This window comes from Nansenia antarctica (genome assembly GCF_963989245.1).
Source record: "Nansenia antarctica genome assembly, chromosome: 1".
Classification (NCBI taxonomy): domain Eukaryota; kingdom Metazoa; phylum Chordata; class Actinopteri; order Argentiniformes; family Microstomatidae; genus Nansenia; species Nansenia antarctica.
Genome location: NC_137674.1, coordinates 104,608,675 through 104,621,883, shown reverse-complemented (window position 1 = coordinate 104,621,883; position 13,209 = coordinate 104,608,675). Strand labels below are relative to the sequence as shown.

General features: G+C 47.8%; 3 protein-coding genes across 3 annotated transcripts; all 3 read left to right on the top strand.

Moving 5' to 3' along the window:
• Nucleotides 1-6,786: 6,786 nt before the first annotated feature.
• Nucleotides 6,787-7,161, top strand: LOC308175738 (histone H2B-like; the record flags this gene model as incomplete). The annotated part of the gene is made up of 1 exon (XM_080550286.1): nt 6,787-7,161. One exon carries the CDS (start codon nt 6,787-6,789, stop codon nt 7,159-7,161), a length of 375 nt encoding a protein of 124 aa, XP_080406412.1.
• A 3,655-nt stretch (nt 7,162-10,816) lies between these two features.
• Nucleotides 10,817-11,449, top strand: LOC308175694 (histone H1-like; the record flags this gene model as incomplete). The annotated part of the gene is made up of 1 exon (XM_080550258.1): nt 10,817-11,449. The coding sequence occupies one exon, from the start codon at nt 10,817-10,819 to the stop codon at nt 11,447-11,449; it is 633 nt and encodes a 210-aa protein (XP_080406384.1).
• A 1,032-nt stretch (nt 11,450-12,481) lies between these two features.
• Nucleotides 12,482-12,868, top strand: LOC308175723 (histone H2A-like; the record flags this gene model as incomplete). The annotated part of the gene is made up of 1 exon (XM_080550271.1): nt 12,482-12,868. One exon carries the CDS (start codon nt 12,482-12,484, stop codon nt 12,866-12,868), a length of 387 nt encoding a protein of 128 aa, XP_080406397.1.
• Nucleotides 12,869-13,209: the final 341 nt, after the last annotated feature.

Below are 13,209 nucleotides of genomic sequence, written 5' to 3'. Positions count from 1 at the left end.
CAGGTAATCAAGAGGTATAATTGTTTTAGGTTTTTATTTTCAAATGATCAATGTGGATCTCAATTGTACCTACAAATACTTAAATACACAATTAGTTCGACCCAGGTCTGATCTGCAATACATTTACATTTACATTTACAATACCAAATATTGGGAATTTGCATTTACAATAGGCCCTGTACTGAAGAACGTGGGCTCATGTTGACCTCACAAACACTGAGACAAAGCGGGTACATTCATGTAAGGTGCAGTCAGCTGTCTGTGTATCTATTAAATGTGTATCTGAAAGGTATGGCTATTTGAACTGATAACAGAGCAGGATGCACACAGACCATAAAAAGTTGGATAACAGCTTATAACGGCAGCTGTTACCTGCACAGCAGTTTAGTAAATCCTTAAATTGTCCTTGTAGGAGCCGTACAATAAGATATTTCAGTGTGTGCTTTCCCCCTCCTCTAATGGTCAGCTATGACAGGTTTAGGCTAGTTAAGGATGACTCCAGGGTGCAACTGGTCTGAGTGACTTTTAATTAGTACATCTCTATCTCTCTCTCATTTTGGGAGGAGAAAGAAGAGATCAGAAGAGATAAAGTGGGAGAGCCATATAAGGCGTGTGCAAATAGGCGGGAAATTAAGTGTAGGTGGGAAGTTTTTTTTTTTTGCTGTTGAGCTGAGCAATCAGTCTGACTGCCTCAAGCTCCAGCAGATTGAGGGGGAGTACAAACCACTGGTCCCTGGGGACTAGGACCATTGCACCCTTTGCCAGCAGATTCGCAATCTCCTCTCGGAGTGCCCTTGTCTTTACCGGGCAGGGCAAAACAGTCTCTCTCACCCCCCCCTGAATAAATCAATAAATAATTCAGTCATTGGCTACCTATAGGAGTAAACCAATAGGAGCAGAGCTCTCCTATGGGGCAGAGCTCCACACAATAGAACAGTTGAGCCTACATTTCCTACTACAACATTGAAATGGTTGAAATGGTTGCAGTCATAATAGTGTCTAAATTTGACCATGTGCTGTTGTAAGGAGTCAATCTTACCATTCAAAATATCTTGATTAATGTTATGTTATTTTACTGATTATGAGTGTGTGTGTGTGTGTGTGTGTGTGTGTGTGTGTGTGTGTGTGTGTGTGTGCGATGTCCTTTTGCTTCAATAATGCCCATAATGCCAAACGTTGTCCCTAGCAGAAGCTCCTCCCTCGACAAAAATCCCCCACAAGAAAAAAGAAAAAAAGAGGCAAGCGATAGCGCTAGATCCAATGATCTCTGACGATTAAAGTAGAGCTGGTTTGAAACAACCACAAAGTCATCTGGTGGCGAGGAGAGTTCTAGCAGCCAGAATGATTCTCATGAGGTCTTAGACACACAAAAATATTGTCTTAGTTTTGCCACAATACATACAAAAAAGGGTAGTGGTTTAAATCTTCCCCAATGAAATGGGACAACACTTCAACACCCTGATACATCATCAGTAGTTACATTTCAGGCGTCATATGCCATCAAAGGGGGGAAATGTGACATGGAAACATGTCAAAATGCAGGACTGTTATGCACAAATCAGCCTTAAGTGAATGTGCAAAATGAAGGGGTAGGCTAAATTGTAAGGGGTGTATTGGGATTGGGCCAGAGTGTGTATGGAGTATGTAATATCTACCAGAGCTTGAGAGAGAGAGAGGGAGATAGATAGATATAATTAAATAACTACAAAAAGGAGCTCCCAACCTTCATAGCAGTGAGATACTGCTGCTTGATATATACTATGTGCAATATGATCAACCCTAGTCGTCTATCTGTACAGTATAGTATAGTGGATAGTGTACATAGCCTCTATTTATGTAAACCAGCTCCTTCCCTTCTTGTGTTTTTTTTCCAGTTTTTTTTTTCTTTCCTAACACCAGGGGAGCCACCCCTCCTAAATTTCGTTGTTTGGTACCTGTACTATAGCAATGACAATAAAGACCATTCATTCATTCATAATGACATCATGGGGGTGATATAAAAGCATGTTATCGATAGATAAGTGGGCATGTCTTGGCGGTAGTGGTAGGCTAACTTCTTGATTGTACTAGATTATCCACATGTGAACGCCGTTTAAACCATTATTATATTTATATGCTTGAGAAAGCAACACAAGAAGAAAGAGCGAACGAGGACTGCCTTCTACAGAGATCCCTACAAGTTCGTCAAAGACCTCTTTGTCAAGGAGAAAACGGGTACCCTCAAAGTACCCATAAGGGAACTAGAGGAGCACCTGAGGAAGACCTACTCTGACAACCAGAGGCATGTGCCAGCCAGCATTCCGGATGACATGCCACCAATCCAACCACCTGAGCACCAGATGGAAACAAGGCCCCCTACATGGAGCGAAGTTGAGAGCACAGTAAAACGGGCAAGAACAGCCTCAGCCCCTGGGCCCAACGGTGTTCCATACAGGCTATATAAGAACAGTCCAGGCGTCTTGAAATACCTCTGGAAGCTAATGAAAGTGGCATGGGAAAAGGGAATCATACCAAAGGCATGGCGAAGGGCAGGAGGGATCCTGATTCCCAAAGAGAAGAATTCCTCAACCATCGACCAGTTCCGCCAGATCAGTCTACTGAATGTGGAAGGAAAGATTTTCTTCAGTGTTGTGGCCCAGAGGCTCTCAGTATTCTTGCAGAAGAACAACTTTGTCGACACCTCAGTGCAGAAGGCAGGGATAAGTGGATTCTCAGGATGCCTGGAACACACAAATGTTATCTGGCACCAGGTACAAACGGCCAAGAAGGAGAAAAAAGACCTGCATGTGGTTTTCTTAGATCTTGCCAATGCCTTCGGGTCAGTGCCTCATGAGATTTTGTGGACAGCGTTCAACTTCTTCCAAGTCCCAGAGGGCATCACAAGGCTGGCAAAAGCCTACTTCCAGGACCTCCAGTTTTGTGTTACAGCACAAGCCAGTACAACTGCATGGCAGCACCTCGAGATAGGCATAATGGCGGGCTGCACCATCTCTCCACTGGCGTTTACCATGGCAATGGAGCTCATTATTCGAGCATCCCGATGGGTCGTTGGAGGGGAACGGTTGAAGAGCGGGCTGCGTCTTCCTCCAATCAGGGCGTACATGGATGACATGACGACAATAACAACAACAAACGCATGCTCCAAACGCCTGCTGGATAAACTCCAGGGAAACATCAAATGGGCACGAATGGAGATTAAACCCAGCAAGTCCCGCAGTATCTCCATTGTCAAAGGCAAGCTCGCCAATGAGAGGTTCCACGTCAACAACGAGCCAATACCAACAGTTCTGGAGAAGCCTATCAAAAGCCTTGGCCGCTGGTATAGCGCAGAACTCAAAGACTCGAAGCAGGTGGAACAACTCAGGCAGGATACAATCAGTGGCCTCAAGCAGATCAACAACACTGCTCTCCCTGGGAAGCTGAAGCTGTGGTGCTTTCAGTTTGGGCTGCTGCCCCGTCTCATGTGGCCAATTTCCATCTACGAGGTCACACTATCCCATGCCAACCGGCTGGAGAGACTGGTGAATGCACAAGTGAGGAAGTGGCTTGGACTGCCGAGAGGCCTTAGCAGCATAGGCCTGTATGGCAACGGAGCCCTCTCCCTACCAATCTCAAGCCTGGTGGAGGAGTACAAATGTGCCAAATCAAGGCTGGAAATGACTCTCACAGAATCCCGGGATCCATTCGTCAGAGGTGCTGCTCCGATCCTAGCAACGGGGAGGAAATGGAAGCCATCTGCAGCAGTTGCGGTGGCAAAGACCGCCCTCAGACACCGGGATATAGTGGGGCATGTCCAACATGGCAGAGGGGGCCTTGGTTTGGAAACAACAACACCCACATGGCAAAAGGCTACTCCAACCGAACGGCGGAAGATGGTGGTTGAGGAGGTGTGCCACCAGGAGGAAGCAGCCAGGTGCGCCAAGGCAGTCTCCCAAGCCCAGCAAGGCCGCTGGATGAAGTGGGAGAGCGTGGAGAGGAGGAAAATCACATGGAACGAGCTGTGGAGCATGGAGTCTAATAGGCTAAGTTTCATCATCAGAGCCACATATGATGTCCTGCCCTCTCCTACCAACCTACATCTCTGGTATGGAGAGGACCCAGCCTGTCTCCAGTGTGCAGCCCCAGCAAGCCTCAAACACATCTTGGTGGGTTGCAAGACCAGTCTAACTCAAGGAAGATACACCTGGCGCCACAACCAAGTGCTAAAGTGCTTGGCTGCCGAACTTGAGCACAAGAGGGTAACCACCAACGCCATGCCTCTAAATGCCCAGACTACCTTTCCACGGAAAACAATCTTCATCCGGGAAGGGGAGAAACAGCGGACCAAGCCATCACCTCCAGACTCAGGCCCACTGAACGCAGCCCGGGATTGGGAAATGCGGGTAGACCTCAGCCAGAGGCTCACCTTCCCACCCGAAATTGCAGCGACCAACCTGCGCCCAGACCTAGTCCTCTGGTCCAAGTCCTGCCGGCGTGTCTTCATCGTAGAACTGACGGTCCCATGGGAGGAGGCCATCGATGAGGCATTCGAACGGAAGAGGCTGCGGTATGCCAACTTAGCAGTCGAAGCAGAGGGGCGGGGCTGGAACGTGAAGGTGTGGCCAGTGGAGGTGGGCTGCAGAGGCTTTGTAGCCAGCTCCACCACAAGGCTCCTGAGGGCAGTAGGGATCAGTAAAGGTGTGTGTGTGTGTGTGTGTGTGTGTGTGTGTGATGTCCTTTTGCTTCAATAATGCCTATAATGCCAAACGTTGTCCCTAGCAGAAGCTCCTCCCTCGACAAAAATCCCCCACAAGAAAAAAGAAAAAAAGAGGCAAGCGATAGCGCGCGCTTCCTGTACAGCCTGGTCTCAATCACGTCCTCGTAGCTGAGATAAATTCAACCCACAACTTCATCGAAGCCATAATCTTACTGAACTCAATATGTCTGGAAGAGGGAAAGGAGGAAAGGGACTCGGAAAAGGAGGCGCCAAGCGTCATCGCAAGGTTCTCCGTGATAACATCCAGGGAATCACGAAGCCCGCTATTCGCCGCCTGGCTCGCCGTGGGGGCGTCAAGCGTATCTCTGGTCTGATCTACGAAGAGACCCGTGGTGTGCTGAAGGTGTTCCTTGAGAACGTTATCCGTGATGCCGTCACCTACACCGAACATGCCAAGAGGAAGACCGTCACCGCCATGGATGTTGTATACGCTCTGAAAGTTTAATTAAGTGGCTCGTCATAAAATTAACGATGTTGTTACCAGCCGAGAAAATGAGTTAAATTCAATATTTAAAGGCAACTGGTGTTTATAATTGTATTTCAGTCTTTCTTTATATCCCTCCGGAGCTGTCTATCTCTCTTCAACATGCCTATGCCTTGCCCGGCCACGCGCTAAATGATACTGGATTTCGAGTTGAGTCGGGATGAGGGGGAATGGCACCCCCCCTGAAATAAAAACAGTCCAAATCATCCCCCTTCTAAAACTGCCATCCCCCCTTTGCATCCCTTATGTCATTTTATCAATGAACGTGGTATTACTGCCCTCTCCCGCTTCCAGACGCACGCCTACCCTAAGTTCTGGGCCCAGGACAGTCCGGACGGATTGTATGGCAGCTAGTGCTGAGGCACAAACATGTACATTTCAAGCCTGCAAACTGTGACACTTTAAAATAACGTGAAAAAATACTTTTGTGCAATATGACAACCCTAGTTGACTATCTGTGCAGTATAGTACAGTGGATTGTGTACATAGCCTTTATTTATGTAAACCAGCTCCTTACCTTCTTGTGATTTTATGCTTTTTCTAAAATGTTTTTTTTCCCCCTTTCCTAACACCAGGGGAGCCACCCCTCCTAAATTTCGTTGTTTGGTACCTGTACTGTAGCAATGACAAATAAAGTCCATTCCATATAGTATTAACGCCCTGTGATAGCGGCTCAAATAGCGGCTGAATGAAGCCAAGTGCTATAATATAATATAATACAGACAGTATATAATATTGTCAGTATTGTCTGTCTGTATTATATTATATTATAGCACTTGGCTTCATTCAGCCGCTATAATTGAGCCTCACAGGGCGTTAATACAAACCTCATTCACCTGCGTTCAATTCCAAGTATGTTTGGTATTTATAGAAGGAAGCACGTACGCAGCTTTAAACCATCTCAGCCCGTTTTATAAATAATGCTTACGTCCGTTTAGAAAACTGCTTACGTGAAAGTCAAAGATGACGTTCAAGTACTTCTTTATGAATGAGGCCCCTGTACATTCAACGGGTTTAGCTGTCATGAATAAAAACATAGGTTGCCAAATCAATGTCAACGCAAGTAAATGCGTAGTCTTGGCATTCCACGACTAGAAATGACCATCCCACATGCGCATGGTTATTATGGATTATTACGCACACAACACAGTGCAGCCCCTTTTTCTATTGCGCATCTAGTGATAATAATAATGCATGCCCTTGTCGTACCATCCCAAAAGGACAATTCCTGGTAGTAATCGCTAGGCTGGTTGGGAGTTTGGGGGACTTGGTGTTCTATGTATATCATTCTCAATCTTCCTCTTGACGCTTTCATGTTCATATCGCCATCGGAAACAAGGCAACCCGACAGCCGGGTGAAAAAGTAAGGAAGGGGTGGGGGGAGGAGCCCGCGCGTGCGCAGATAATGTATTTACCCGCGAGGCAGACTAGAGCTTTGGAAGTGGATGTCAGCAGCCGCCTAATTTGCATAGCCCCACCTTTATATTACGGGTGTGCGTTTGCCGCCTCTTCATTCGTTTCTGAGAAGTAACGAGCCACTATCAACATGCCTGAGCCTGCGAAGCCTGCGCCCAAGAAGGGCTCCAAGAAAGCCGTCACCAAGACCGCCACCAAAACCGGCAAGAAGCGCAGAAAGTCCAGGAAGGAGAGCTACGCAATCTACGTGTACAAGGTCCTGAAGCAGGTCCACCCCGACACCGGCATCTCCTCCAAGGCCATGGGAATCATGAATTCCTTCGTCAACGACATCTTCGAGCGCATCGCCGGCGAGTCCTCTCGCCTAGCCCACTACAACAAGCGTCGTACCATCACCTCCAGGGAGATCCAGACCGCCGTGCGTCTGCTGCTCCCCGGTGAGCTGGCCAAGCACGCCGTGTCCGAGGGCACCAAGGCCGTAACCAAATACACCAGCTCCAAGTAAACTGATTTTCGTCTGTACTGCTTACCCCAAAAGGCTCTTTTAAGAGCCACCCAACCTATCAAAAAAGAAAGCAATTCCATAGTGAGATGACCTCGCGTGCTACAAATCAGTCGAATGTATATGCTGTACTGATTGTGTGTATTGTAACAAGTAAGTAAAATTATACAGTATTTATACAGCACCTTTCCCAGACCAAGGGTCTCAAAGTGCTTTACATAACAAGGAAGAAAACACAAATAAAACATAGTAATACAGGAGTGAAAGCCACAGCAGGTTAAAACAGGCAGAAAGCATACATAACATAACAAGCATGTATAAGGCATATGTATCAATTACTCGATGTTACAATTTTCAAAGACTCCAGTCCTTGAACGCGCCGGAGGTTTTGCGCGCCTTTTTTTGTTCCTCACTTGTTTGTTGCTCACTAGTTGTCTAAAACGGTTTCCTCTATTAATATAATGGACAGGAGTGACTACACTGCATACATACGCATGGCCAATTTCTCGGGACAGGTGGATTTAAAATAAATAATAAAATATAATAATAGTTTAAACGGCGTTCACATGTGGATCTACCATCACCTCCAGGGAGAATCAGACCGCCTGCTACTGCTCCACAGCAGATGAATGTGTGTATCTTGAACGGCGAAGACAAATGTAATCTTCTTGCACTTGAATAGCATTAAGGTTGATGCAGGCTCACTAGTCAGCTACCTGGACAGAACCTCAAGAACCAATGATGTGAACGAGTTCGGTCATGCATGTATTTGAATTGTAATAATACCACTAGGTAGCGGGTTTTGTTTATGTAGTAGGGCTTTATATACAAAAATGAGTTATGAATAGATCTACAGGATTTAACGGTCCAGCCAGCCATTTATACAGAATGCAATGATGAGGATAACAACTATCATCTATGATAAAGCGATAATCAAACACCGCCATGAACGAACTGCCCAGGTAGCGGGACACACCCAAGATGCAAACATGAATCAAATAAAAACAACTTGTGATATGGTAGAACATAGATTTTTATCTTTCCAACATTAAGTATCATTCTCATTCTCAGCCCAACAAATGCTCTCTGCAGGACAGTGAATGCAGACTGTAGCTCAGAAAGAGCCTGGTCAGTCGTGGGGGCAATAGCATACTGTACAACAGTGTCATAAGCATATATATTATTGTATTATTGGTGAATATTAATACGATTAATACGAGGCTCAAGGACAGCCAAGCAGCGGCAGAACCATTATATTATATTATATTATGTTACATTACAAATGTGATGTAATTTAAACACCCCGGTCCACAAAGACCCACAAACACATGGAGAGAGGAGGCAGGCTGACTACGTCACCATCGATAAACAACACATACATAAGCACATTTAATTTATTGAATTTACTTATTACTATTATTATTTATTTATTTACAGACAAAGTTATGATTGCAATTTCAGCTAGTTACCAACTAGTTTAGTAGCCGAACATATTCATCATAAGGCTGCTGATGTCCTCATTTACATTTACATTTTTGGCATTTAGCAGACGCCTTATTCCAAAGCGACTTACAATCAATATATTTGAATACTAAGCATGTGAATCAGCAGTCCACCATTCGTTGCAGGAAGAGTACTCTAGCTCGGGCCCGGGGCCACTGATAGAAGGAAAAACCTTCTCTCTATTATCGCCTTCTACTAAAACTTTTTTTATTTTATTTTTTAATTACTGGAGAAACTGAGAAACAGTACAAGGGGGGCAATAGAAGTTCTTAGGGACACAGTAGAGGGGAAAGCGGGTGTCTTTAGGAGACGTAGTGGTGAGGGTCAGAAGATGTCTCAGGAGGAGCAGTTAAGATGTAACCTGAAGAGATGGGTCTTCAGTCTACGACGGAAGATGGGTAGTGACTCTGCCGTTCTGACAGCCGTGGGGAGCTCATTCCGCCAGCGGGGAGCCAGTGTTGTGAAGAGACGTGATCGGGCAGCCCGACTGCTGTGTAGAGGAGGTGGGGCCAGTCGGCCAGCCGAGGTGGAGGAGCGGAGTGAGCGGGCAGGGGTTTGGGGGGTTACCATTTCCTTCAGGTAGGCAGGGGCTGTCCCTTTAGCTGCCTGGTATGCAAGCACCAGGGTCTTGAATCTGATGCGAGTTGCTATCGGGAGCCAGTGCAGGGTGCGAAGGAGAGGGGTGACATGCGAGTATTTGGGGAGGTTGAATACCAGCCGGGCAGCAGCATTCTGGATGAGCTGCAGAGGTCTAATGGCTGAAGCGGGGAGCCCAGCCAGGAGTACATTGCAGTAATCCAGGCGGGAGATGACCAGTGCCTGGGTCAAGAGTTGCGCTGCCTCTCTGGTAAGGAATGGTCGTATCCTTCTGATGTTGTAGAGGAGGAATCTGCAGGAGCGAGCCGTTGCTGCAATGTTCTCCGCACAGGATAGTCGGTTATCCAGGATCACTCCAAGGTTCTTGGCTGTCAGGGAGGGGGTTACAGTAGAGTTCTCCACTGTGATGGAGAAGTCTTGGAGAGGGCAGGCTTTCCCGGGGATGAAGAGGAGCTCGGTCTTGTTAAGATTAAGCTTGAGATGGTGGTCAGCCATCCAAGTTGAAATGTCAGCGAGACATGCTGAGATACGGGTTGCCACGTGTACATCAGACGGGGGGAAGGACAGGAAGAGTTGAGTGTCGTCTGCGTAGCTGTGGTAGGAGAGCCCATGTGAAGAGATTACCGAGCCAAGAGACTTGGTGTAGAGGGAGGAGAGTAGGGGCCCTAGGACGGAACCCTGGGGAACTCCAGGGGAGAGGGTTCGTGGAGAAGATAGCGATTCTCTCCAGGTCACCTGGTAGGAGCGGCCCGCCAGGTAGGAAGAAAACCAGGAGTGTGCGGTGACAGAGATGCCCAGGTCTGAGAGGATGGAGAGAAGGATCTGGTGATTGACTGTGTCGAAGGCAGCAGACAGGTCAAGGAGACACAATTCTGGTGATAATATCGCAATTGATTCCTCAGAGTCGACATGCAGCAACCATAGTCTATCTATGGCTTTCACCTGTCTTGTCTCGATGTAATAGGAGGGAGAGGGACACCATGAAAAATCACCTATAGGGACAAGCTCTCAGCCCCATCCCCGCGACTGTGTTTCACGACCACCAAAAGAGCTCATATTTATAACACCCCGCACCACATCGGGGGACCCTCAACCTTTGTACTCCCTTGCCAGACAACCTGGCTACCTGGACAACGAGTGCTGGTCGCAATCATATGCACTTTTAGCCACTTTAGGAGACAAATAACACAGGAAAAGCTGTGCGCACCGCTCCCTCCGACGGTGCAACGGTGGGGTTTTGATCGAGTCACAACAAAACTCACGAGGCCTTCGCGGCTCACATGACTTTATTCTAACCGGAGGCAAGTCTGCTCGCTGGCCCGTTTGCATTTGGACCTCAACTCGGCACCACCGGTGACTTTTGGCCCGTTATTCGCGAGGAGAAAACACAGGCGCCCAAGTATTTCGGCAGCTACGACTGCTGAGCAGGGATGGTTGAGTCTGCACGGTTCTCATGCCGCGTTTAAGGACAGCCCCCTGCTCCGGGTTGAGCTTCATTCTCACAGAGCAGCTTTGCAGACTAGTTGGTTTACCGGAACGAACGAGACTTTCTACAGACATGGCAGAAGTCGCACCAGCAGCAGCCCCCGCGCCGGCCAAGAGCCCCAAGAAGAAGGCAGCAGCCAGGCCCAAGAAAGCTGGCCCCAGCGTCGCCGAGCTCATCGTGACGGCCGTGTCCGCATCCAAGGAGAGGAGCGGCGTGTCCCTGTCCGCGCTCAAGAAGGCGCTTTCGGCCGGTGGCTACGACGTGGAGAAGAACAACTCCCGCGTCAAGGTCGCCGTCAAGAGCCTCGTCATCAAGGGCACTCTGCTCCAGCTCAAGGGCACCGGGGCCTCCGGCTCTTTCAAGCTCAACAAGAAAGCCACCGAGGCGGTCAAGAAGCCGGCGAAGAAATCCGCCGCCCCGAAACCCAAGAAGGCGGCCGCAAAGAAGCCCGCCGCTGCCAAGAAGTCTCCGAAAAAGGCAAAGAAGCCCGCTGCTGCGGCCAAGAAGTCTCCCAAGAAGGCAAAGAAGCCCGCGGCAGTCATCAAGAAGGCCACCAAGAGCCCCAAGAAGGCGAAGAAGGCCACACCGGTCAAGAAGGCTCCGGCTAAGAGCCCCAAAAAGGCCGTCAAGGCAGCCAAGCCCAAGGTAGCCAAACCCAAAACGGTGAAGCCCAAGGCAAAAAAGGCAGCCCCAAAGAAGAAGTAAACATTCAAAGTGTTCTTTCCGACACAATTTGTACCACTAAAAGGCTCTTTTAAGAGCCACCCACATTTTCGTAAAAACGCATTATCATCCACGACGACAGAAAAAGTCGAGTGTTTATTTTAGAAAGTATTTTACACCAGTGTAAATGGACTGACTTATATAGCGCCTTTATCCAAAGCGATTTACAACGGCCTCTCATTCACACACCAATGGCGGCAAGCTACCATGCAAGGCGCCGGCCGGCTCACTGGGAGCAATTTGGGGTTCAGTGTCTTGCCCAAGGACACTTCGACATGTGGCCAGCTGGGGCTCGAACCGCCGATCTGCCAAACTTGTGATCATTAGATAGCGGCTCTACCTCCGCCACAGCCGCCCCCAGTGTCAGTGTCAAGCACGGACTTACAAACACGACAATCATGTTTTTACTTATTGAGTAAATAATGAGCAGTAATGAGAGATTTGACATCAAGGTCTAGTTTACACTTTGACACTATAAAGTGTCACTCGGTAGATCTGTGTGCGGGAGAGGATGGTGGGGGTATGACAGTGTCCATAAAGTTGCATATAATATCAACATATACAGATAGTTATGAGATACTCTTTCCGTTACACCATTACGTTATATTTGGACAGAAAGGCGGGAGATAACAGACAACTTTTCGCTCAGTCAGGAGTAACGAACTACAGAGAGCTGGGAATGCACTTCACAATGTACATATTATATACGTATCAATTATATATTATTATTATTATTATTATTATGACATATACTAGTTTTAGTACACTGAATATGTCACGTGGGGCGAGTTTGATTTGAACTTCGATTTCTGGCGCGCGAGGGAAACTCACAAAGACAATCTTCAATATTCACAATGTATCCACAATCTCTGTCTCTTGATTGGATGAGGTGACGTCGACCCAGTGGCCAATGAACGCCGTCAAGGCGAGCTATAAGAACAACGCTCCAAGCGGCAGAACCGTTATTTGAAATTATTTTCTTCAGCTTCTTTGAGATCCCGCTAAACCGTCACCATGTCAGGAAGAGGCAAAACCGGAGGCAAGGCCAGGGCAAAGGCAAAGACCCGTTCTTCTCGTGCTGGGCTTCAGTTCCCAGTGGGCCGTGTGCACAGGCTTCTGCGCAAAGGCAATTATGCCCATCGTGTTGGCGCTGGCGCACCGGTCTACCTGGCCGCCGTGCTCGAGTACCTGACTGCTGAGATCCTGGAGTTGGCCGGCAACGCCGCCCGCGACAACAAGAAGTCTCGTATCATCCCCCGTCATCTGCAGTTGGCCGTCCGTAACGACGAGGAGCTGAACAAACTGCTGGGCGGTGTGACCATCGCTCAGGGTGGTGTGCTGCCCAACATCCAGGCAGTGCTTCTCCCCAAGAAGACAGAGAAGCCCGCCAAAGCCAAGTAAAACCTCTACTCCGGTTTTCACCCAACTACTTAACCCCAAAGGCTCTTTTAAGAGCCAACCACTTGTCTCTCAAAAAGTGCTTTCATCTCTAAACGGTGTTTGTCCGCTATGTGTACCGTAGTGTGCCTCATGTTGAAGCCTACAATCACTAAGTTAAACAGTCATCATACACCTTCGTGAGGCTGAGAACGCACCCACAACAACACACTTCTGTTTTGGCCACGTGGTGTTGCCAACCAATGTTCCCTTCATGATGAGTGCTGGCTATAAGCATAAACACATTTTAACGGTACCTTACAGGGATATTGTGAAATTACATTAGCAGTCTTGTACGGCCATAA